Raw genomic sequence first — 25,126 nt, 5'->3', positions numbered from 1 at the left:
CTACTAACTTTACTAATCAACCAAAAATAGTTAATCAAAGTACAGTAGTAATAGTTAGTCAAAGCAACTAAGTTTTACTAACTTTCACCAAAATCCTGTTTTTACATGAGAGCCGATTTGACCAACATCCAAAAAAATCGTAAACATATCAGCAGGAACACTTTCGTTGTCAAGATAAGGCCTCTTCAAAAAATCTCCAGAATGACGGGTTGTATTAAATATCTTTCAGTCCTTGGAATCTTGACGATTTGTTTTTGCCTCCACCAGCCGTATCCATAGGTCATTTTGAGGTTAGAACTTGTGTATAGGAAGTAGGTATCACATACTTTATTGAAATTTAAACCATTATCATTTAAATTTAATTTATTTCGCTCGATTATTAAAAAATATATATTTTTCACACTAGGTATTCGTTTCAAATTCAACAGTCAATTTTTCTTGTATTATGTGACTGTTGATGATGTACAGTCACGCTATGTAACGGCATTAAGATTCAAAGTGATAAACCTTCATTTGATTGTACCTAAGGAGAGTACTATAAGTACTTACCGACTATAAATTTTTTTTTCATACCACCTAACACGATTACTTATAATATATGGCTTTCCATTAGAGAAGGCTCCATATGCTTCAAGTGCAATAAGGTCATTGTCATCAGAAATTCCAACAGAAATTGTGATAGACATGAAGCATAAGGACCCTTTTCTTATGGAAAGCCACATATTTTCTTATTCCGCATTCTCTTCTTGCAGATTAGAAGCTGTTGTTCAATCAATCGATTTTCCATTCTCCGGGACCTACCACATATATAGCAAAGGGTGTTACACTGAATGCAGAGTATCCGATCGTCTTGACTGAATTATTCATTTCATCCATTTGATTCAGACGACACAATACATCTTGTATCAAGGATATAGAATTTCTAACTCCTTGTCTCGTAAAGCTTATCCCTGACATTGAATTTCACTTGAAGCAAAGATAAACACAAAGGCAGGAAATTTTATTGAAATTGTCTTACAAAAATCCATGTACCTATACAAATATTTGCTGTCTACTTTTGAAAGATAAATTGAGAAGGAACCATAGTACAAGATACCAATATTTTAACTTCACAAATTGATATCATTTCACGCCACCACATTATTATTGCATAAACAGATCAATAATTCATAGTCAGTCAAAATTAGATAAATTTTATAGTTTAAATTCTACTCCAGGAAGAGTGAGCTGGCATTTCGTTCATATTTTACTAAAGCGATCAACACATATCGGGTTAAAGTGTTAGGGTTTTAATAACGTTGTGTATAAATAAGAACATTAATTATCTGAGATCTAAAGAACGAATGAAGTCTTTCAGTTTTTCTTTGAATCCGACAAGAACTATCTTAAATATAACGAAGTTAAATTATAACTTGAGCTGTACCCATAAATAACAAGGTCTCTAAATATGAAATAAAACGATTAATTTTAGGAGTTTTATTTTATCAATACTACAGTCTTTGTACAAGTTTTAAACAGATTGTGATGAATCAAAAACAGAGTATAAAGTTGTGATTATTTGGTACAATGTTTTATATACAATGCACCTGATATCTTCGTTTTATATACAGTTAATATACTAATTAATAATTCAGTTGTTAGCTATTCGTTACTAATTTGCATCTTGCTAGGTGAATATTCGTTTTCTGTGTGGCACGTATTAACATTAGTCATTTACAATGTATTATCTTATAATACAGTAACACCTACCGAAATGGATATAAACTATAGATGATTATACACAATAATGTTACTAATTTTTTTTACAATTACAATCAATTTATAATTACAATCAGTTACAAATAATCACAATAATATATTCATTGGTATCAAATCAACATGCAACGTTAAACGTTGTAAAATAAACTAGGAACCACATTATTATTAATGTGTCAAAAAATTATTCGCCATACAAGCAAATACAATTTACAAAATTACGTCATAATTTAAATAAACACGAGAAGGCGGGGTTGAGTAAACAGCTTCAGCATTTCTTGTTCTTTTGATGCCAAATACCTACTTTCATTTTCAAGGATCAAGCGACTGCCACTGTGAAAAATTACTCCAATGATTAGGCAGAATACACAGGCGGCATTTATTTATGTAATGTAACAGCTTTTACGATTTTATATTTTAAGAGTGCCGTCTGGCTCTGAGAGATCTCCACATAATTATTAAGAGCTACATAATGTAGGTAGCTTATTGTTTAGGCACACATAATTATGTCACGTAGTCTTTACGGGTCAGATTACATAAATAACAAGATCTGATTTTGTATTCTTCAGGAAGTTCGTGCTTCATGTCCTTATAATGCTAGAGAAAACAAAATAGGTTCTGTTTGACACACCAGGTTGCCATCCGCGTGTTCTTTAATATAAAAGTTTTTCGATTATCACACATTTCGTTATTGATAGCCCCGAATCGTAATAATTCATTCGTGTCTGTCAAACTTCCCAGAAAAGTTTCAAAGACGATGAGGGTTATAAAAGGTTCCTACCTATCGTGAGTGATACTCAGTCCTATTCATACGGGAACCAAAATGAAAAAATCCCTTCAACTCATAAAGGGATACTCACGTGTGAAAGAAACTTTTATTACACTCATGTTTGCATTGTGTTTTTGTTTTTATCTGTAATTATTGAATTTACATCCATGTCTGTAGTTTGTACTTCTACGCTCGGCGCAGAAAAGTCATCGTATGATATATACTGCGGTGCTTGCTGCACTTCTACTTTGGCGATAACTGGACGTTTTTTTGTTTTTATGTAACCTAAAGCCGATACTAAGACCACAAATACAATGAATCCCATGCAACACCCAACCACTAAGCTAAGTCTTCTTGTTAGTATATCAGCAATTCCCATATAAGTATTAGAGAACGGACTATCTACAGCTGAGCCGAAAATTTCTATCGTATTTACAGTAGTACATTTACTTATAAGAGAATCGTTCATAAACGGCTTGAGGTTATTGAATATCTGTTCATCATTGTACAAATTGGTACTTGAATTTTCTGGTAGAAGAGCAATTCTTGCATCTGGCATGGAAGCATCGGAGAGAGTTGACGTCTCGAAGTTTCCAAAAGCAATGACGCAGACAGTGTAGCGCGCGCCTGGGGTCAAGTGGTTCAGCCGTATAGACCTTTGTGTTGCATTCACTATTTTTCCGCGAATCTGCAACAAATAACGGGTAACGTAAACAAAGCTGTACAATTTTCAAGTTTTCATATTAGGCAGATGAAAAATCTGTGCACATGAGCCGTAGCTGAAACGAAGATTTAAATGGATTCACAGTAGCACCATAAATATTTTTTATGGACCATTGAAGTGATGCAGAGCCTTTGTATTCAAATGTTTGTTGTAAAGGTTGTACGTATTTTATACAACTCTTTACCCGGCAAGTTACCACGTTTAATTTATTTACGATGGAATTGAATGACGATTGCCGGTGAAATCTTTGGATAAAATTATGTACTTACAACACTAGGATTTTGATCTCCGAAATAAGCCACTCTGTAGCCATTTAAGCCGTTCTGGTATCGGCTTTGCCACGTAACGCTGACAGTGTATGTTGTAATGTCTTGTATAGCGACTCGGATCACAATGGGTAAGTCGCAAAGTTTCTGAGACGGTAACTCTATAAAACTGTGCCCATGTAGTTCCTCGGGGTGTTCGCAGAGCAGGTTAGCGCTGCCGGGTAATATTATCTTATGATGGTCTTGCATCCATCTCCACAAATCTTGAGATTCACAATTACATGTAAGTGGATTATCTGAAATGAAAACAGTGGACATTAGTCGATATAATCACCTTTATTGTTTAATTTTAAACATATGAACAAACAAAACTTTTAACGCATAGTTTTAATTATTCCGATATCATATATATGTATAAATGCTCGAAGATATTATCTAAAAACGATTATTTCTGGCAGTAAGTAAATATTTGTTTTCAATTTCGCTAAAGTCTACAACTACTCAAAGTTTAAAGGAGTTAGAATAAAATGTATGCTTACCGTTAAACGAAATGCTTTTGACTTGCGTTTCAAGAGCCAAAAGCATATTCATTCTTATTACTTCGAAGTAGTTACGGCTCAAATCGATGTGCGTTATTTTATTCAAATATCGGAAGGCATCTGGCGATATTGCTGCTAACCAATTTCCACTTAAATACAGCTCTGTGAGGCTCTGCAATCCCCGAAATATGTCCTTATTTATTCGATTAATGTGGTTCGACGACAGATCCAATCTTTGCAAACTATGTAGGTCCGCTGTAAACTCTTCGAGGTCCCGAATGGCGTTTCGGGATAAATTTAATAATCGTACCGAATATAATCCTTGCAGTCTCTCTCTGGGGATGTTGTCTAACTTATTCTGGCTCAGATCTAGTATATTCAAGTTATGCAGTTTAGCAAAAGCACCAGGAGATAGTCTGTCTATTGAATTTTCTACTAAGATTAACCTTTTGAGAGCTGGGAAATTTTCAAAATCTTTGCTCGTGATAATTGTCAAGTTGGTTTTCCTTACAATTAATTCTTCTAAAGCTGGATATTGCCGTGATGGATATGTTTGCAATAACTGCACTAAAGGATTAGAAGACATGTTTAGCGTCGTGAGCGCTGGAAGAACGGCGTCTGACAAACCGTTGCTAGGTATGTGCTTAAAAAGATTATGCGATAAATCTATTTCTTTCAATCCTAATGAATATTGAAAAAAATTCGCTGGAAGAACTGAAAGCATATTTTTGCTTAAGTCCACAGTCAACAAATTTTTCAATGCAGGTGAACTGAAACCATTCAAAACTGATATCTTATTTTCACATAAACTAAGTGTTCTTAAATTTTGTAAACCAATAAACTTATAAAAATCAACACTGCTGAGCTGATTCTGACAAAGATCCAAGTGTTCAAGAGACGTGACGTTAAATAAAGCCACGTGAGGAAAATCAGTAAAACTGTTGCCTTTAAGATTTAATTCTTGTAAAATTGTCGTGTAAGCGAAAACATCTTTATGTAAATCTTTCAAACTGTTAAAAGCTAAGTTTATTCGTAAAAGATTTTGGTTTTTAATGAAAGTTGCCGGAGGCAATTGGGATATGTTTGATAGTTCCAATGACAGCGCTTGTAACGAGGGTAAATGAGAAAAAGTTTTGTTTTCTAATAGCGAAAAGTTATTTCGGGATAAAATCAGGGACTTCAGGCCAGGTATCTGAACTTGAATGATATCCTCCCAAGTTAGCAGATTACTGTTCATTTCCAACTCACTTAAGTTTGGTAAAGTTTTGAGTGAGTCCGCTTCAATTATTGATATTGAGTTTTTATTAAGTCTGAGTTGTTTAATTGGGAGTGACGAAATGTCAAAATCCAAGACAATTATTTCGTTTTGGGATAAATCAAGAACTCTTAATTTGGTTAAAAACTTAAAGGTATCTTTTGCCACCTGATTTATGTTATTGCTTTGCAAATACAGTTCTTCCAACGTTACAATCTTGAAAAATGTTTCATTATTTAACTTAATTAGATTATTGTTACTTAAATCTAAATATTTCAGTTTCTTTAGCTGAAAAAATGTCTTATTTTCTATATGTACAATGCTGTTATTTTTCAAATACAACCTTTGAATGTTTAACAAATCAATAAATAAATTAGCAGTTAATATTTTTATGTTATTTTGGCTAAGCCACATTATTTGCACATTTACTTGGCCTCTGAGAGAGCTATTTTTCAATAGTGACAAAAAGTTAACGCTTAGTTGTATCGAGACTAAAGACGAATTTCTATTTGGAAATACGTCTCCAATAGTGGCCAGTCGATTGCCTTGCAAATTTATGTGCTGAAGATTTTTCAAAGTGATAAAAGCCTGCGAGTCTATATTTTGTATGAGATTGTTTTGTAAATGTAATTCTAAAAGTCCTGGTAACGGACTGAATACGTTTCGTTTAATACGTTCTAATTTATTATTTTGTAACCGGATTTCTCTTAGTGTGACTAAGCTATCGAATAATAATTCGTCTAAATCGTTAATTTTATTATTATCTAAACTTAAAGTGACTAACTTGGTATTGAATTTAAAAATGTCACGAGGAAGTTTCCTTAAGTAATTTGTTCCCATATGTAATTGCGTTAAATTTTGAAGAGATGCGAAGCAGTCGTCGTCTAGTCGCTGCACAGCATTATGTTCTAAATTAAGAACTGTCAAACCTAAAGCGTTGCTAAACGCATCGCTCGGTATTTCAAGAATATTATTTTCCGACAAGAATATTTCTGACAAATGATGAAGGTTTGCAAATACACCTCTAATATAATGGAGATGGTTGTGGCTCAAATCGATTGTGCGTATATTTCTATTCCTCTGAAAAGTATTTTTTTCTATTGTTGTAATTTTGTTTCGACTTAAATCGAGCGTTTCTAGTTGTTCTAATGAGTAAAATGCTTTTTCATCTATAAGTTGAATCTGATTGCTAAAAAATGTTAATGTTCTAATATTAGGCATAGAGCGAAACCAGTTGTTTTCTAATTTAGTGAATACATTTGAACTTAAATCTAAATTTGACAAACTTGATATAGTAAAATTATAGTCAATAGGGATTGAACTGATTTTATTCCAGGCTAGTCTTAAATTGTTCAGTTTGTTCAACTTTCCTAAAGTTTGCAAAGGAAAATAGTTCAGAAAATTTTCAGTAATATCCAGCTCAGTCAAATACTCCTCTAAGTTATGAAACGCAATCTCGGAAACATTTCCTATTTTATTTCCTTTCAAACTAAGTTTCTTAAGTTTAAGCCCTTTGAACGCGTTTGCTTGTATTTCTTCGATGTCGTTAAGTTGTAAATCTAGTGCTTCAATAGTGTGCAAGTCAAGGAAAGACTCCTGTGGTATTCTGTTTAATTTACTGGAAACTATGCTCAGGGATTCCAATGAGTTGCTGAGTGGTATGAAAGCATTAGAACTTATTTGGTTTATGCCGGACTGTGAAATTTGTAAATTGATTATTTTTGTTTTCTGTGGGAATAAATCGGCTTTTAGCTCGGTGGTGGAGCGCTCCAGGTCGTAAATGGACAAAGATTGGATAGTGCCTCTGATCTTCGATAATACGTTTTTTACTGCGCTGGGAGTAGCACTGGGACACTCCAAAAATAGACCTGAAATAAACCAATATTTTATATTTGTTCACGCTACGGAAAATTAAATTAAATCCCCTGAATAATGAATTACTTTATTCACTTTTTGTTGAAAATATTGGTTGAGTGAATTAATTGCGTTATTCTTGAAATAATTAGTTGGAAAACTATCGTTTTGTTTTTGAAAGTACATATTATTGTGAGGTAGTTGCACACCAAATTAAAAAAAATATTCACTGTGTTGGTATTAAGTATACCTTTTAGCCTATTATTTACCAAAGAAAATGAAAACATTTGAACGATAACTTCCAAACTGTAATTAAATTTCATAGTATCATGAGTTTTGTTAACAATAAGTACTCACCTTCTTTGAAGCTATAGCACGGACAAATCGGGTTCTCTGCTAGAGTAGGACACATGGGTTGCTCTTCGCCTTGCAGTATCGGAATATGGATGATCATTAGAAATGCGTACAGTCCACATGCTGCACCGGAGAACTGCGTATAAATAGCCATCCTGAATCGACGTCATGTCACTAACATCGTGCATCGGAACTTCCGTGTGCTTCGTCAAGTGTTTTGCAGCTAAAGGGACAAAATAAATGTTATGCATTAGTGTTTGCGAATGACTTGGTTAGTTGGTACTATTAATTAAATTTTGAAAATGTTTATTTAATTCTAAGTCAAATATTGCCACAAAAACGAATGGGAAAGTTAAAAAGTTATCAGGTTTTTAATAAAATGATATTTAATTTAACAACAGCCCTAATATATCAAATCAGTATTACATATTAAATATTTAGACGCTTCATATACTTTCATAACTATGATGTAGGTAGTTTAATCACTGGTCGTGATATTGTTATTTGTTATATACAACAATTTTCAAAGTTTTTTAGGCTTATTAGTGCAGGCTCCTACTTAACTACTTAGTGGTTTTTCTATAAGACTGTGGGTATTTTGATATGAATTGTATTAAAAAATCTTTAAATGTACCTAACTGTAATTTTAATAATGTTTATTTATTCGATTTTAACGAGGAAAATATTTAGTTAGTTAATAAATTAAAGAACATCAACAAAATCTCCTTTACTGGAACATTGCAAAATTAATAAAAAAAACATATCGTGCAGCAATGGAGATAATTTAATAAAATATTGCCTAAATTAACGAGTGCTGGCGGCAACGGGCGCGTAAACAATTTTAAATTCATGCAATAAAGATTAGTAGCGGGCTGTATATCAATGAAACAATTTACATATAGAGCAGTTTTTGGGAGTTTGTGCTTAGGCGGAATAATGGTAAATAAACTTTTCATTATTTATTTGTTTAGCGTTTGTTTCAAAAAAGTGGATCTTTAGATCTATGTCGGTTTTGTTTTGTTTGTGGTCAGCCTTAACTTTCGGGATAAAATAGAAAACTTATCAATTTACTCTGAGTGTTTATTTTAATAAGGACACGATCCCTTGAGGGCACTTAAAATAACATACAAAAAAATGAAAGCGTAACTTTTCTCGAAGCGAAACTCAGAACTTTTCAAGAGGAAAATATCTCTTCGATACTGTAGCTGTCTCGAACTTAGGTATTTACACGCTCTCTCGTTACACGAGCTATGTTTTAAAATGTCATTTGTAACTAAATTTATCTTTCATTTATTTATGTAAAGTAATATTGCAGGGTCTCTAGAACAATGTCGCATAACTGTTAGACCGCAGTTTGACTTCTGATCCTCGTAGCAGAGCTCCGAGTCTTCAATAAATCTGATAATGCTAGGCTAAAATGTGGTAACGTGTCCCCCACCAGCTACTGAATTTCAGGTTATTGAAGCCTGTGAGTTCTTTTAGAATGATGAGAAATCAAACTGCGGTCTAATAATCATAAAGCATATAACACTTTAAACTCTCGCGTTTTGTACACACATTCAATTACACAAACGGGTCTACCGCGATATAATTTCATTGTTTTTACCTTTAATTCCGACGTTTCAGCTGAGTTGCACCAGCTGTGGTCACGGAATCGTCGTGTGGGAACGTCGGAATTAAAGGTAAAAACAATGAAATTATATCGCGGTAGACCCGTTTGTGTAATTGAATATGTAATCATAAAGCATCAAGCAAACTCAATTGAACCAAAGTGAAAATCATATCATAGTCAAAATTTTACGTGTACGAAATAAAACTGCTAATTGATCCCCGGCATCCTAATTACTAAAGTCGTTTTCAAATCACCAATGGCGATTCTGAATTATTATTACAGCCAGCAGAAGTTGAAGTTGGTAAAAGTCATTTATCACGCGATTATTTCGAAATCACAATATAATTACGCTAATGCCCGGAGCATAGCCGGCTATACGTCATTGTTAATGTCGTCTAATTAAATTTTATTGGCCGTATATTTCCGAATATGCAATTTTCATTCATTTTTATCGCAATAAACGATCGTCATTGGACAGTGTAGCCTGGCTTATTGAGATAGATTTACGCAAAGTTTGTGGAGCATTTCCAGAGTTAAAGATGGCGACAAACAAGGAAAAGTTACAGTTCGACACAACTTGAAAGTTACGGACGGTTGACTGCTACGAATCCACTTAAAGTTTATGGTTTAAGGTTATATTCGGATGGCAACTGCAGTACTTAACGTTGTTACTGCTGCAGTATGGAAGCGGGTGACGTCACTATTAGTTTACTTCATAAATGGCATTTTTGTTCCACAAGACCTAACCCCTTTTCACTGCTCTCGAGTGTGATAACCGTAGATGAGGACTGTTTACATTGCGGATTAAAATTTTCTAAGAAAAAACAGCGTGAAAAAGAACTCGCTTCTCGTTTCTCTTTTCTCTTCTCGTCGGCGGGCAGTGGGACAGCTACAATAAAGTTATAAAAATTGATGTTCCTGATTTCTTATTGGATTATTATGCAGCAATACGAACGGTATTAACCACTTTCCTTTGACATTAAAGTAACAAATAGGTTTACCCAGAGCACCGAGACATCTATTCCGAGATTGGAAAACTTTGCCAACTTAAGATGAATGATTCGAAATCGTTTGCTTTCTTACTAGCTTCGCTAGTTAACTTATTATAACTCTATAAATGCATTTATAAATGTTGTACATTCGTTTGCAAATGACATATTTTAGTTCCAACAGATTACTTAGCCTAATTGGCTTTGATTTGTTGATAAAATATATTTGGACCCTCGATACGCATCTTTAAGCCAAGCAGATTTCCTTAATTAGCATGGCCTGCGCCTTTCATTCAAAACGCTTAGTTTACAACCCAATCTTAATGAATACGTTCGCCCTTTCATTCGACTTTCTACCTTTACCTTTATGCTCTCTTTGCATTACAGATCTGTTAATTTATTAAACGCTTCAACGTCATAAAAACCAGCGTAAATGTGTCCTCAAGATCCGTAAGTACTAAGTATAGTCGGAGACCAAGCATGTACTGGTTAACCAGAGGTAAATGTTCTGGATTAAAAGTCGTTTCACATTAGAGAGAATGGAATACTTTCTTTCTGCAAAGCCTAATTTAAAACCATTGAAATACGGAAGGAGTCAAACACTTAGGTAACTAGGTGAAGGTGAGTGTTAGGATGAATGGAACAAATTATTTATAACAGCAGTTTATATCAGCGTTCGGAAACCGGTTTCGTTCATTCACTCGCGAAAGAAAAGGATTTGGTTTCCGTTTACGGTTACCGGTTAATAAAATTGTTGAATCGAAATATATATCAGATTATGCCAAATTCGTTCTTGTGGAACAAAATTAACCGGTTGAATTGAAAATGTCAAAATAAAATAGAACGAGTAGGTATCTCTTTCAAACATCGTGAGTTTAACCGGTATTATATCGTTTCTCGCGAACCAAAAAAAAACGTTTTTTCAACTTACCAGTTAATAAGAGAGAAAGATTTTTTTTCCGCGTTCCATCTACTCGTATTAACTCGTATCGTATTTTATTGTTATTATACTCGTTAGTAAAATAAAAAGCGGTCCTTGAGACTAACAGAACACTATGAAAACTTGATTGCATATATTTGCTGTCTCATAATTTATCGAGGTTTCGATAATTATTACAATTTATCGAAACCTACCACGACACGACTGCTCTGCCAAGAGTAATTCGACGGAGAAGAGAAGATCGAAACCTCCACCACTTGTAACGCCTGTTGATAGTGTTGATGTTAAACACTGTTGAATTAAAATACACATGTAAGCGGCAAATATTAGCACTTTATCCAAACAAAAAACCCCTGCACGCATGATAAAAAACAGGCTTCAAATTTTACATGCTCAACATGGCCCCGACATAAATCGGGTAGCTCGCAGTCATTATAATTCTATATTTTCAGACGGTAAGCTGGCACGCCGCGTCATGTGATATCGGCTATTATGCTATTAACGCCAGTGATCCTCTCTAACTGCTCCATTTATTTAATGTGACGCAGAAAAGGACGCTATGTGGGAAACCAGGTTAATACTGTGATAAAGAAAGACTATAGATATAATATATTATTACCGGTCTGAATAAGTCTGATATGACGTCTTGATCTTGATAGAACAATCTGCCCGATTCGAACTTTTAAATACGTCAATTAGATCTAGAAACGATATGGATTACATGTGTCAGTGTCAAAAGTGACGTTATTGTTTGAAGAAAAGTGACATTTGACACTGACATATCTAATCCATATGGTTTCTAGATCTATTAATTGACGTATCTTAAAGTTCGAATTGGGCCGAATGCCTCAAAACAATTACATGTACCTAAAAATGATCAAACACAGTAAGGAAACTCCAATACGATTCAGAATTATTCAAATATAATGTTTATTTATAGCATTTCACTCAAGCCATACCTAGTTAATTTTTTTATATGAAATTGTAATTAACATAGAATCAGCGATATTATTACTTTTCATGCCTTAACCTAAAAGAGCGTGGGTATTCAAGAAGCAAAAAATATTTCGTTCGCATAAAATTAAGTCTGAGGCACGTCGTTCATCGCTCTATTATTCACGAGTTCCTCTTAATTTCATTGAAAAATATGCTGTGTAGCTCCATATTTTATTCCGTTTTAAGTCTCGGTAATGTAACTTGGGACTTTACTTACCTATAGCCGAAAACTTACGATGTTGAGTCATAATTACAGGGGTCGGACAAAAAGTGCGGATGACGTAAAAATGACGTAATCTTGCACACAGGATGATGTTTGAGTTTGTATTTAAACTTCCGTGTGACATGTAGTAACAAAGTAGTATTAATGAAGTAACAAAATAATCGTAAATAAATCCATGGAATTAATAATACAGGTGGTAGGGTGATGTAGTGAATAAAATAAATTTCACGAATAAATGTCTTTTAATATTGCTTACCTTCGTTGGTATATCTTGATTACAGCAAGAGCAGTATACGTGTTTGTCACGTACCTCCAAAAACGGAAAATTGCCACAATATTCGAGTAAAGATGACATTTTAGAGCGTTTTCTTATACATTAGTAAATATAAATTTTAGCTAAATATTATCGTGAAGATACAATAGCTAAACAATAACGAAGTCAATTTATTGTTCATCTGATTGACAATGTGTCAGTCAAAAACGTACTTACTCATTTCAAGTGGCGATATCGTTTAATAAAGAGGTTGATAAATGATAAGTGGTAATTGTTTATGAAAATCAAAAATACTATTTGAAATCATCCTATAACTGGTTTGACGTCATCCGCACTTTTTGTACGACCCCTGGATAATGAATGAATGAAAATCTTTATTTCAGGCAACTGGTGGCCCATACATAAATAACTCTAGCATACATATTATAAAAATATATTCTAAAACTAGGACTAGAAAATAACATTATGGTTGCGATGCAGTTTGCAACCCCGCAACATTGCTATGTATCTCATAGCAATTGATATTGGTACAAGAACCTTTTGGCTGGCAAATTAAAGGGGCAGACGGTAGTTTCAAGTCTACTGTCAGCAAAGACTGATCTTGAAGGTGAATCTCCGTTCATGATTGGTTGAGATGGCAGTATTAGATCGATTTAGTGACATAGAGTGATGTAAGATAAAATTCGGATGTCAACTGTAGCAACTGTCAATTGCCGAGGGGTGATTTTTTTTTTAGAGTAGGTGCAGTCAGCCAAAAAAGTGGTCTACCACTTTTTGACTCTATCATCTGATTGATAGAGTCCAAAAGTGGTACCTAGACCACTTTCTTGGCTGACCGTACCTAGTGTAAGTTTAGGGATGTTATATTTTTATTAATTTAGGGTACTTACTATAATTTAGTTACTAAAGTTCATAAGTTTTATTACAATATTTATATTTATTTGCTTAATGTTTCAACAAACCTATGAAACTGCAGCGGCATTTTGTAACATTAGGAAATTGATAGATACAGCGGTGATGTCAACGCTGCCGTAGTAAGGTCGCAATGGTAGTTAGTAGCAAACTTGGGGAGCTCAAAAATCAAAATTAAAAATAAATTTGTAAGTAGGCCGCATATCAATGAACCATTCACAATGACCTCATACAGTAACATGAAAAATATATAGCTCACGTAGGTAACAAAACACCGATGTAAAATTGGCACATTTGTGTATAAAAACGCCAAATATTATTTACGGTGAAGGAAAGATCAAAGCAAACACATGCGCATTTAGAAGGGCGCTACCCAAGGCTGCAAATAAAATGAAATATTAGTACCCTTATATTAATGTATTGCCATGAAACCATGTTTTTACACCCTTTAGGTGACATGACGTATTTAAAAAAAAAAACAACTTATTCAGCTCCGGAAAACCAACTCGTTTTTGACTTCAGTTAAGAGAAACAACTATCTCTTAATTCCTTTTTGTTCAAATCATTTAGTATTGATAATAACTAGATACAAATTATTTTATAAGTTATAATGTAGAGTCTGGCTAGCCAAAAATTGTTGACAGATATTTCTTTGTTGTATCACCAACTGTCTATGATTTAGAAAAAAGCTAAAAGTCAGTTGTCAATTTATGTCATTCATTCAAATTGTTTGCGGTTTATAAGGGGTTTATTTTAGTTAATATTAATAATGTCTATACTGAGTGAGATTCGCTAACTATTATTTAAGCTCGTAAATAATTACGACAATGTGCGAAATCGACGTGTAGCGTTGTATAATGAAAAACTGCAATGTTTACAACTCCTATACAAATGTAAACAAATTAGGAGGTTGGTGCTCTATAAATATTTTGATACTTAGCATTTATCATCGGCGAGAGCAAGGCTGCTCGACTTCGCTGGCTCGGCCATGTGGAGAGGATGGGAGAGGGTCGTGCGGGTAAAAGAGCTTATCTGGGGCGACCAACTGGGAGAGACGTCCGGTCGGAAGGCCTAGGTACAGATGCATCGACGAGGCCCAGAAAGACCTATGTGGCATGCAAGCGGCTGAATGGCGTCAGATCGCACAGAATAGGAACGAATGGCGCAATCTAGTGTCGGAGGCCAAGATCCACTTCGGGTCGCTGAGCCAGCGAAGTAAGTAAGTATTTAGCATATTTGGCATGGTACTTATGTATTTTTTTGGTGTTGGATTAATATTACGGTATTATCGAGCTAAGTCTTATTTACACTACATTTCATTTTTCGCCTCATTACAATGGTATATTGTGAGGAAGTGTTAACATATATGTGTTTATCGTTGACTGTATTTTACATACCTAGTGGTAGAAATTATGTGAGCTGACTTTGAGTGCAAGTCAACGATACCTTACCTTTAGGTAGGTACCTTACGTGTGCACAGAAGATCAAAAATATTGTCTAGTATCAAAACTATAATTCCTACTTCACAAAGTGTGACCAGCCCAAGATATTTTGAATTTCCCGCCAAACATTTGTGTAATATTTCAGTAGCCAGACTCTAGTAATAGGTATTGGTAACATCTACTAAAACACGGTGATTCTAATAAATAAAACAAGGATGTTATTTCTAACAACTTTTGTACCTACATATGTATACAAGGAAATATTAGTTTTGATAAATCGGGGTAGGTACATAAGATATGACTGCGGGTAGAAGATAATAACTCAAAGCATAACAAAAGTACGAGGTAATACCGTTTATCATGTGGGATGCGAGTGAGGGATTTGCCGGCAGAACCAAACAGAAAAATAAATAATTTGCTTGAATTAATACGCATATATTAATTAAAAGCAATCGTTTAAACAAATATAAACAAGCGCGAATGCTGATATGAAATTGTTCGTATTTCAGATAGGTACATACTTTTTATATTTTATAAAAATCAACTGCCATTTTAAAATCTGTTAATTTTTTGTTACAAATATAATTTTAATCTGTCAGCTGTCAAAGTAATATTTCTTTCTTAAAAATGTACCTACAACATCTTTATGAAAAAAATCGATACTTTCTCATTTCTAAAATTAAGTAAGTAGGTAGTGATCACAAAAGCAATGTTAAAAATAATTATAACTTTGTCATGTAAATTTGATGCCAGTAATATTAAATGTGCTCTGAAATTTTTAACCTTCACTTTACAGAAAATATAACAATCCTCTCTCTGTAGCCCTGACCACCGGTAGCTTGGGCCTTGCCCCGCTGCTGGCGGCACCCTAGGTTAGGTTTTTTATAATGTATTTATATGTATTTTTATTGTTTTGTAAGTGTTTTTATATTTTACTTTTATATTCATATTATAAAAATACCTAACCTAAGACGAAAAATAAATAAAGAAAACAATAACAATATTTTTATTCACAATAAAAGTTTAACAGGCACATTACAGTGAACCCCGCACTAGGCATGGCCTGTGTCGCGGGGGTCATGATCATCGCGAGATACCAATATAATAAACATAAGAATAGGAATTATATTAAATATAAGAATAGGAATTAGGAAAGAAAGAGGAGTGTGAACTTGTGTGTGTGTAAGCTTGTAGTGAGAAGGGAGTGAGAAGTGTGGGAATGAAATCTAAGAATGTAATGACTGCAGAAGTTTGTTAGATTTAAGTGTGTCCGAAAAGCGCTGTGAGAAACTGAAACTGAACTAGAGGAGGAATGAGGAAGTAAACCTATGAGTACGTGGAGTTAGGACTCACTTGGGAAGGATTCAGAATTGCTTCTGATTCCTCGTTCCAAGACTTTACCAGGTAGCCATTCGTTACAGAAATAACCGAGTCGTGATATTATCTGGAAAATCACAGCCACACACATAAAAGATCCAAAACTAATCTTTATCACCATTACGACCTTTCAGCGGACAGTACAATTAATAAACTCCCTTGATCGCCCCCAGTCCGCATGAAAAGATGATAACATTGACAAATCTCTCCCGGGCCCCAGGTCACTAACCTACTGCCGAGAGTAGCCAATTAATTCCCTTCTTAATATCAATGGCCAATGATTTGTTTAGCTTTCTTTGGGGAGATCTGAATATTCTGAATGTAAGTATACGTTGTAACGACGTAATTGGGGCCAAAAAAATTTAAACTAGTTACTTCTACACTGATAGAATCATGTTGATTATTATTACTTAATAAAAACCGGGCAAGTGCGAGTCGGACTCGCGCACGAAGGGTTCCGTACCATATGCAAAAAAAAAAGCAAAAAAAAAACGGTCACCCATCCAAGTACTGACCACTCCCGACGTTGCTTAACTTTGGTCAAAAATCACGTTTGTTGTATGGGAGCCCCATTTAAATGTTTATTTTATTCTGTTTTTAGTATTTGTTGTTATAGCGGCAACAGAAATCATCATCTGTGAAAATTTCAACAGTCTAGCTATCACGGTTCGTGAGATACAGCCTGGTGATAGACGGACGGACGGACGGACGGACGGACGGACGGACGGATAGCGAAGTCTTAGTAATAGAGTCCCGTTTTACTCTTTGGGTACGGAACCCTAAAAAGGTACGACTTAAGACGTTGGAAAATATTAAAGCAATCATCAACAACAAACATCAACTTTAATGAAGTGCGCCTGGAATAAACATTCCTATAATAAAAACGGTGTCAGAAAAACAGTCACAACTTTTTTGCATGTGGTAGGGCAATAAATCAAGCAAATGATAACGTCACTACACAAACAAATTGCACGGTAGGTTGCTTACAATTGTCACTGTCGGAAAAGATACGGGATAAACCGGTAGGTATATGCCATGCGCGTTGGCGGGTCTGCCATCTTGTGGCCTGAATCGGAAACATAAACTGTACTTGAAACGTGACGCTAAAGTGCTGCCCTCTACAGTTCACGACGTTTTATTGTGCGTTGTAGTTTCTGCCATTTTAAGGGTCTACATTGGAAGCTTTAATTTGGTATTACTTCGAACTAATAAACAGTGGGCTCCTACTCCTATGCTGTGCCCTACAGCTCATCCACGTTCCCTATAGTAAAACAAAATTGCAACTAATAGTAGTATTGAAACAATTGTTATCAAAAGTTTTTCGAATTTATGTCAAAGTTCATAAGAAAATATATTAAGTTTGTATTGGCGTAACATCCATAATTTAATTCTATAATTATTGCATTAAAACCCTTAAATGAAATTGAAAAAAAGAAAGCTTTGAACGTTATTTTTACAAAGGTTAGTTACAATAACTTATTTAAAGATAACGCTTTCCCGTCTGAAACACAAAGATCAAACAAAAGTAAGGCGACAGACGATAGCCGATTTTGTCGCCGCAAAGTGATTATTTTTAGCACGAACGAAATTAAAAACTCATAGAAGTTAACAGGTAGTTCAAAAAGTTACGTTGCGTTACGTTAGAGAGTTAACACACAAAGGTATTAATTAACACTTACGATATACGAATGTAATGATTATATTCCCACTGCCATTCCACACACCAGGCCCAAAAATGTTGTTATAAAATAAATACAAAAGACCAACTCTGTAGGTACAAAATTATTATCAAATTGATGTCTGTGTGATCAAAGGATTTGCTAGACGAAAATAATGCCGACTAAACAGACGATTTGTAACCTTAATGCTTGAACTTTACGAGCATGAAAAGTGAAAAGGGTATTTTAATAATGGCATCCCAATCGGGATTCGATAAGACGGCTGTCATCAGCATTCATTGTATTTTTCCTTGCTGTTTACATCCTGGGACAGAATTGATTGAAAACTCTTTAATCACTTGATTTCTGTTTATTTAAATAGGTTGTAAATTAAATTGATATTTGAATCTCTAACGGCGATTAGGACAACTTCAAACTATGTATTTAAACGGAGTTTTTAATAAAACCATCTTATGTGGTCCAATCCCATGTTTCTGGGTAGGTATTTTTTTGCCTTAAACCGTACCTTCAGACCAAATATGATTTTTTAAACCGAAACTTGCTAAAACCGAAATTTCGGTTGAAGCTTATAGATTCAATCGAAGAGCAAAGGAGTTTAATTTTCCCCCCCTTTACTCTCTGAATGCGAAGAACCTATGATGGCTACTGATATTAATCTCTTCGAAACCATTTAAAGATCAACAACTGCGCGTAATCACAAAGTGCATAAATTAATCTCTTACAAAATATTTAAATAAACAATACTATGTTCATTGCAGTCTAAACAAAATCTTGCTATAAATAATACAAAATACTAGTAATATGTCATGGCGTCTGTAACGAATCAAATCTCATGTTTCACTATTTTGCGGATACCGGCATGACGGACGGGAGGCCCTCGGGCTGTCATTTGGCACGTGTTGTGCCAGAGATCACGTTCTGTTACATATATATCGTCAGCCTTATCATCAAGGCAATAGAGTTCAATGTACAAGTTTAGTGAGCGATGTAGGTACAAACGTCTGGTCTTACCAGCGTCTTGGGAAATGGAGCGCACGTTTTATACTTCATTTTGCTTTTAAAAAATTAACATGGTCGCAGCAATAATGTTGTTCTTTGAAGGAAAGGCAAGCACCTTTTTGAATCAATGGCGTTATTTTTCTAAAATTACTTTTTAGTAAATCCTGGACTAACAATAACACCTAGGTTTCATCATTTGTCACGATAAATATGCCCAACTGATGAATAAAATAATTAATTTATACGTAGGAACCATATGAAGTAAAAATGAACAATGTTGTTTCCTATCAAAGTTATAAATAATATTAAAAATTAAAAAACTCGTTAGCAGTTCTCCGAGAATTGAACACATCACGAATGTGAAATAAAAATGGAAACCTAGTTAATTAAATTAAAACTTCAACGCCAGAACAGGGGGCCGACTTTAAATTTCGAGTCATTCGAAAATCTGTGGAAAACGGCGCAATGCTCTTTTTGCAATATTGCGCGATAGAAATTGGGAATCTAGTGCTATTGGCCAATAATTTTCAATTCTATTATAATATTTTTCAAACGCGAAGGGTACGGGTAGGGTATGATAGATGTCATCTCCGTAATAACCTAAAAATGCCAAATGCCGCAAAATTGTACTGAATTGACATATATCGTGGAACCTTCTCAGTTTGAAAAATATTATAAAATAATTTTAATGCCTAGTAGTGGAGATAGTATTCAAGAGAGCGCTCTATTAATAATACACATGAAATCGAGCGCTCAAAATTCAATAGTCGACCCCCAGCATCGCTACCGCTAGTAAAATATTGAGTTTTGTCTTTTGCAAAGTATTTTGTATATTGCTGGGTACTTTTTTTTTTTTATTATGAATGGGCTTACTCATGGCCACAGACTAGCCGAGGCGTAGACGTGGCCTACGATGGAGCGAGCTCGCCCAGAAGGTGCCTGTTCACTCTTGATTTTGTACCCAGTATAAGTTCCGATACCCGACACAGCTCTCGTCGCGCGTACATACATCGCGGCCAGTGACGAATGAAGGCCATTTATCCGCGCAACTGTACACCGCGCTCAGGCTCTAAATCTGCTTTTCAATTAAAAGCTTTAACGAAATTAAGGCTGAACAATTATTTTGGACGAGTATAATTAAGGACTGTCGATAATGATTAAGTGCACTGTTTTAGGTTGCGGTTAAGGCTACCGCAGGCGACATTTGCTTAGTTTCGAGGCAAGCTGAGAAATTATTATAACATTATATCTGAAATATATCTGAAATAATATAATTATAATATAATTATATATCATGTTAACAGAACTAGCTTCCAAAAAATCAAAAAAGGAAGTCGGGAGCCGAACATGAGCTTCATCCTCATGGTCACCGAAGCAATCAGACCGAAAAGAACTCGCGATGACTGGCAACTATTTATTACAAGACTGGCACATTCGTCAGGAAAATATGCCAAAGAAAAGGGAAGGCCTTCAGGCCAATGAACCATCATCAGCAAAATACTTAATAGGTTTTCAGCCGATTATTTACTTTAAGCAGTTACAAAATATATAATTTTAGGTGCTACACTTTAATTCCTTAACTTTCTCAACTTCCAAATTTGCCCTAAAGTTTCAAGGATTATTAAATCTAGATAATAGACTCTATATCCAAACAAATTTTATTTATCAAGCTATTTGAAGGTGTTTCGATTATAGGATATAATTAAAACTTTGTGTTTTGCCAAGTCAAATCTTAAATTTTAATTACATCCCAAGCGAACTAAAAATTGGCACCCATATCAGATCTTAATTCTTTTCCCAGCGAAGTCAACAACGACGCATATTCTTAATAATTATTGAACTTAGCTCTCATGTCACATTAATATTTTTGATGGGATTATTTTATCTCAACTGTCCATGCGAGGAAAATAGGTACACCGAAGTTAATTACATACGGTTAATTAACTCATTCATTCATTCATCTGCATAATTAGCTACACAAATAATTTATTTCATTTTAGTACTTTAAATCAAAAGCCTGTACCTGTCATAAGGCTGATAATAGTAGGTATTTATTGAAGTTTTTCCAGAAAACTGTACGAGTATAGAGCGTATGGGAATAATGAGATTTTCTCTGGAACTAAAAGGTAAACCCTTAAGGGGCCCACTGATTAACAGTCCGCCGGACGGTATCGGCCTGTCAGTTGTTCGGAACTGTCAAAATTTTGTTCTAACTGACAGGCCGATACCGTCCGGCGGACTGTGAATCACTGTAGGCCACTTTATATCCTTGCAGGTGCTTATAATACCAATTGTTTGTGATTTTTTGGCATACTGTCCGAAAAAAATATAGTAATTATTTTCCCGACCAATTTCACTTATATTAAACTTCAAACTTCAACATTTATTCAGCAAATAGGCCACAAACTTTTACACGTCAATATTGAATTTACATACAAGCAAAAATAATAATAATAATACATATTTTACTTTTATATTCATATTATAACAAACCTAACTTGAGACGAAAAATAAATAAAGAGAATACATCAACAATTATAAAATACAACTAACTGCAACTACCAATTCAAACTAACGTGATTTATGTATTACAATTACTTAGCATATGGTCTCTTAATGTGGAATTACATACAAAATAATATAAAAAATACAGATACAAAAACACAAAAAAAAACCTATAATACTTAGAGGTGTAAACGTCTCTAAGTGTCAGAACTATAGGATTATAATAGTATATCAAATTATCCTTAGAGATGTATAGGGTTTCCAAGAGTCAAAATCCTGTATAATTAACACATTCATTAAGTGAAATTAAATATACTTACGATAACAGAATGAGGCGTCTCACTGTAATTAAACTCAAAAATAAAGTTACTATATATAATATTTTAGCTCGTGTTAGCTTAAACAGACTGGTCTCCACAAACAGCACCCGTTCACAAGTACCTATAACGCGTATCTCAGCCATCGCCTCCCTCAACCTTCATTCGGAAAAGTGGCTTAAAAGTAGTAGTAGGCGGGAAAAGTATTCATTCTGGGATGTAATTATAGCTAATTAACTAAAAAAACCTTTTTCAATAAAAAAACTGACAATTTTAAAATTGAGTTTCTATTTCTAGGAAAGGCGATCAGCCCACAGTGCGACATCTCGAGCTGTCACAAGGAAATATTACTTAAATACCTTTACGTTCCTAATTTAATATTCTCTCAAGCAGTTTTTCGTCATAATTTTCGTCTTTGAGAACTCAGTCGGCTGCTCGTTTTCAATAATATTTGATACCGATCATTTAATTAAAGTATATCTTTTATTTTATGTGATGTTTTGGATGGAATAGGACTTTCTCGACAGAAAATGGAAGTTGTTAATTACTCTTTAAGAAGAAACACACATTTGACATGTTTTAAATACACCATATTTTTTTTACAAGAAATCAGATATGTAAACTATTTTTTCACAATTATTTTTCCAAAAGTTAACAACAATGGTTCAAAATGAACTCGTTTACTTTTATTATAGTTGTTGTATTATTTGAAAGTAGTAGTTATTGGGCTAAATCTCTACTATATTATTAATATTATTATAATTGCATAAGTAACATTGTATGTCTGTATGTAACCTCCTCACGCTTAAACCGCTGAACTGATTTAGACGAAATTTGGTATGGAGATGGTTTAAAGTCCGAGGAAGGATATAAATATTTATAATCAATCATCATCATCATCCTACGCAGACGAAGTAGCGGGCAGAAGCTAGTATTTTAATACATGGAAGAATAATTCAGTTCGATAATTGGCACTTAAACGTAATTGACTTTAATTACGGTGGTTCTACGGTGCCTAAATTATGGTTGTCAATTAAACAAAGTAATGATTAAATACTTGAGTTGCGAAATCCAAATTTAACTCTACCGGGTGTGGCCTGTAACACGAGCAAATAATTAAAACATAGATTGTACTCCTCGAGCGGTGACACTTTTGTTCAACAACTTTTAAAAATTATGAAGTATTTAGACTCCCTATTTTTCATAAAAAATAAATATTATCTTCTATGGACGCCATCGCCACGCCATATCATTGTGATTGAAGTTGCTTGTCACGCCTTAAACATAACAAAATTCTCAATACATTGCGTCTTAGAATAAACTTTAAAGTGTAAGTATTAAAAATCAAACCACAAGTTATTTTTAAAAGTCGCTAAACAAATGTTGGTCAGTATGAGGAGTACAGCCTACAGTTAAATTTTTTGCTCATTTTACAGGCCACACCCGGTATACTTATTAACATTGTTTTCATGAATATAATTAAAATGCGAAAAATGTATAATGGAGGCAAGGATGGAGGCAATCCCAAACCAAACTGGGGAAAGGTGATAAACGCGCACACGTCAAGTCAAAGCTGGCTGACATGTTAAGCCCTGCCCCCAAGGGCCCCACTCAAAATTTGATTCCCATTTAATATTGGCATTTAAATTCGAACAGATTTTGGATTTCATATCTCATAGCAAGAATCCCATTGTTATTTAGCCATGCTGCGAAATAGCATGGACATATTAATATCATAAATTGTTTTTATTTATAAAGTTGAGCTAGACTTTTGCAGGTAGGAATAAATAACATAGTTTCACTATGTTAATTATTGATGATATTATATCCTTAAAATAAAATTACGGGTTCTTACTAAGTTTTTAGTTATTAGTAAGTAATAAGTATTATGGACAACATGTGACTTATTTTTAAAGAGACAAACTATTAAAATTAATAAAAATTGCTTACCTAACTATTAAAATAATCCTATAGGTTACTCAATTATTAACTCACTCTTTCAACTTTTTGCCTACTTGTTAACCTACAAAAGTGCCTAATTATTGATTAATTATTAATTTATTACGTAATAACTTTTCTACTCCAATTGAATGTCCATGTCCATACGTTTCATAATTTTAATATCGATAATATTATATTGTTAGCATCTACCTACTACTTAATAAAAGATATTTATACCTCTATACTTTTAATCAAAAAAAAACTACAAAAAAACCTAACATGTATGTACGTATATGTGTGTTTTTACTTTCTTTAGGATGCAGTTCCAGTAAAGATATAAGTAGAAGGAATCAAAATATATCGTGATATTTTCCTTTGAAATTTATAACATAAATACTTATAAGTTTTTGTGGCAATATTAACGCAGCTGTCATTTATTAGTGGTAACTATTAATAAGTAAGTAATTCTAATTTTATAACAAACTTACATCGTTAAACTTACCAATTGCACACTCATTTAGCACTTATGTTATCATTTCCACAGTCAAACCGGCACTCAAAGCTGTCAAGTATCCAATCCGTGAAAGCGGGAACGTCCAAACACTGAACGGAGAGCTCGGCAAGTTGGGAGACGACGGGACCGGGAGCGACCGCCGCATCCAGGCTCCCGAATCACACTGGAGCAGCCATCTCGACGGAGTCTGCGTAGAACATCCCTACACATCGCTATATGAGAATAAACGCTAATAAATTACGTACATCGTACACGCGTAACGCGAACAGTGCTGTGTTCCTGATTAGTTTGAAGTTCCCGCTAGTAAGACGCGGGCAAAGATTCTGCATGCGATTTCAGCGGAATTAGCTCGTTTGATCGTTGCGCTCCCGATGCTGCTCAGTTTATGGCGGTGACGTCATCAGCTATGCATTTTATTTTTTCTTAGTTTCAGTTGAGAATGTTCATTTATTGCTGTTGCTCTATTTATTGGTTATTAAGCATAAATCTTGTTATTACAGTGTCAATAAGTTACTGTGTATAGCATTTTCTAGTAGAAAAATAATTCAATGTGTACAAAATGTCCGTAACAATAAAATAATTATATTGAACTAAACTTTACTCCCGACTCGTGACTTCGTTCATACAAAAGTCGTTAAACACTATTTGTGTCTTATGTAGACTGAGCCAGAACTAAATTTCAAATCGGAGGACTACTGAAACACATATTTTCATGTATAGGTACATGAAAATGTAAAATTCTGAAAAGGAATAATACGAGTACGTATCACGTAGCAAATCGAGCTGTAAATGTACGAATACGTTTCTGTTTTTCCTGGTGTCGAATATAATATGCGCAAACAATGAAGCGACCACGGTTTTATAATCAAATGACAACAAACGAATGTAAT

At 34.2% G+C, this 25,126-nt stretch overlaps 1 protein-coding gene across 1 annotated transcript; it reads right to left on the bottom strand.

The window, feature by feature from the left end:
* Positions 1 to 1,461: 1,461 nt before the first annotated feature.
* LOC134664606 (protein artichoke) lies at positions 1,462 to 24,424 on the bottom strand. The gene is made up of 5 exons (XM_063521336.1): positions 24,225 to 24,424; positions 7,520 to 7,739; positions 4,054 to 7,176; positions 3,518 to 3,810; positions 1,462 to 3,212 (listed from the first exon to the last, which is right to left on the bottom strand). The coding sequence occupies exons 2-5, from the start codon at positions 7,668 to 7,670 to the stop codon at positions 2,640 to 2,642; spliced, it is 4,140 nt and encodes a 1,379-aa protein (XP_063377406.1). The 5' UTR covers positions 7,671 to 7,739; positions 24,225 to 24,424; the 3' UTR covers positions 1,462 to 2,639.
* Between the last annotated feature and the right edge of the window lie 702 nt (positions 24,425 to 25,126).

The sequence above is a fragment of the Cydia fagiglandana genome, chromosome 5 (genome assembly GCF_963556715.1).
Source record: "Cydia fagiglandana chromosome 5, ilCydFagi1.1, whole genome shotgun sequence".
Lineage (NCBI taxonomy): Eukaryota > Metazoa > Arthropoda > Insecta > Lepidoptera > Tortricidae > Cydia > Cydia fagiglandana.
Note: the sequence above shows the minus strand (reverse complement) of the source record. Positions and strands in the feature narration are given on the sequence as shown.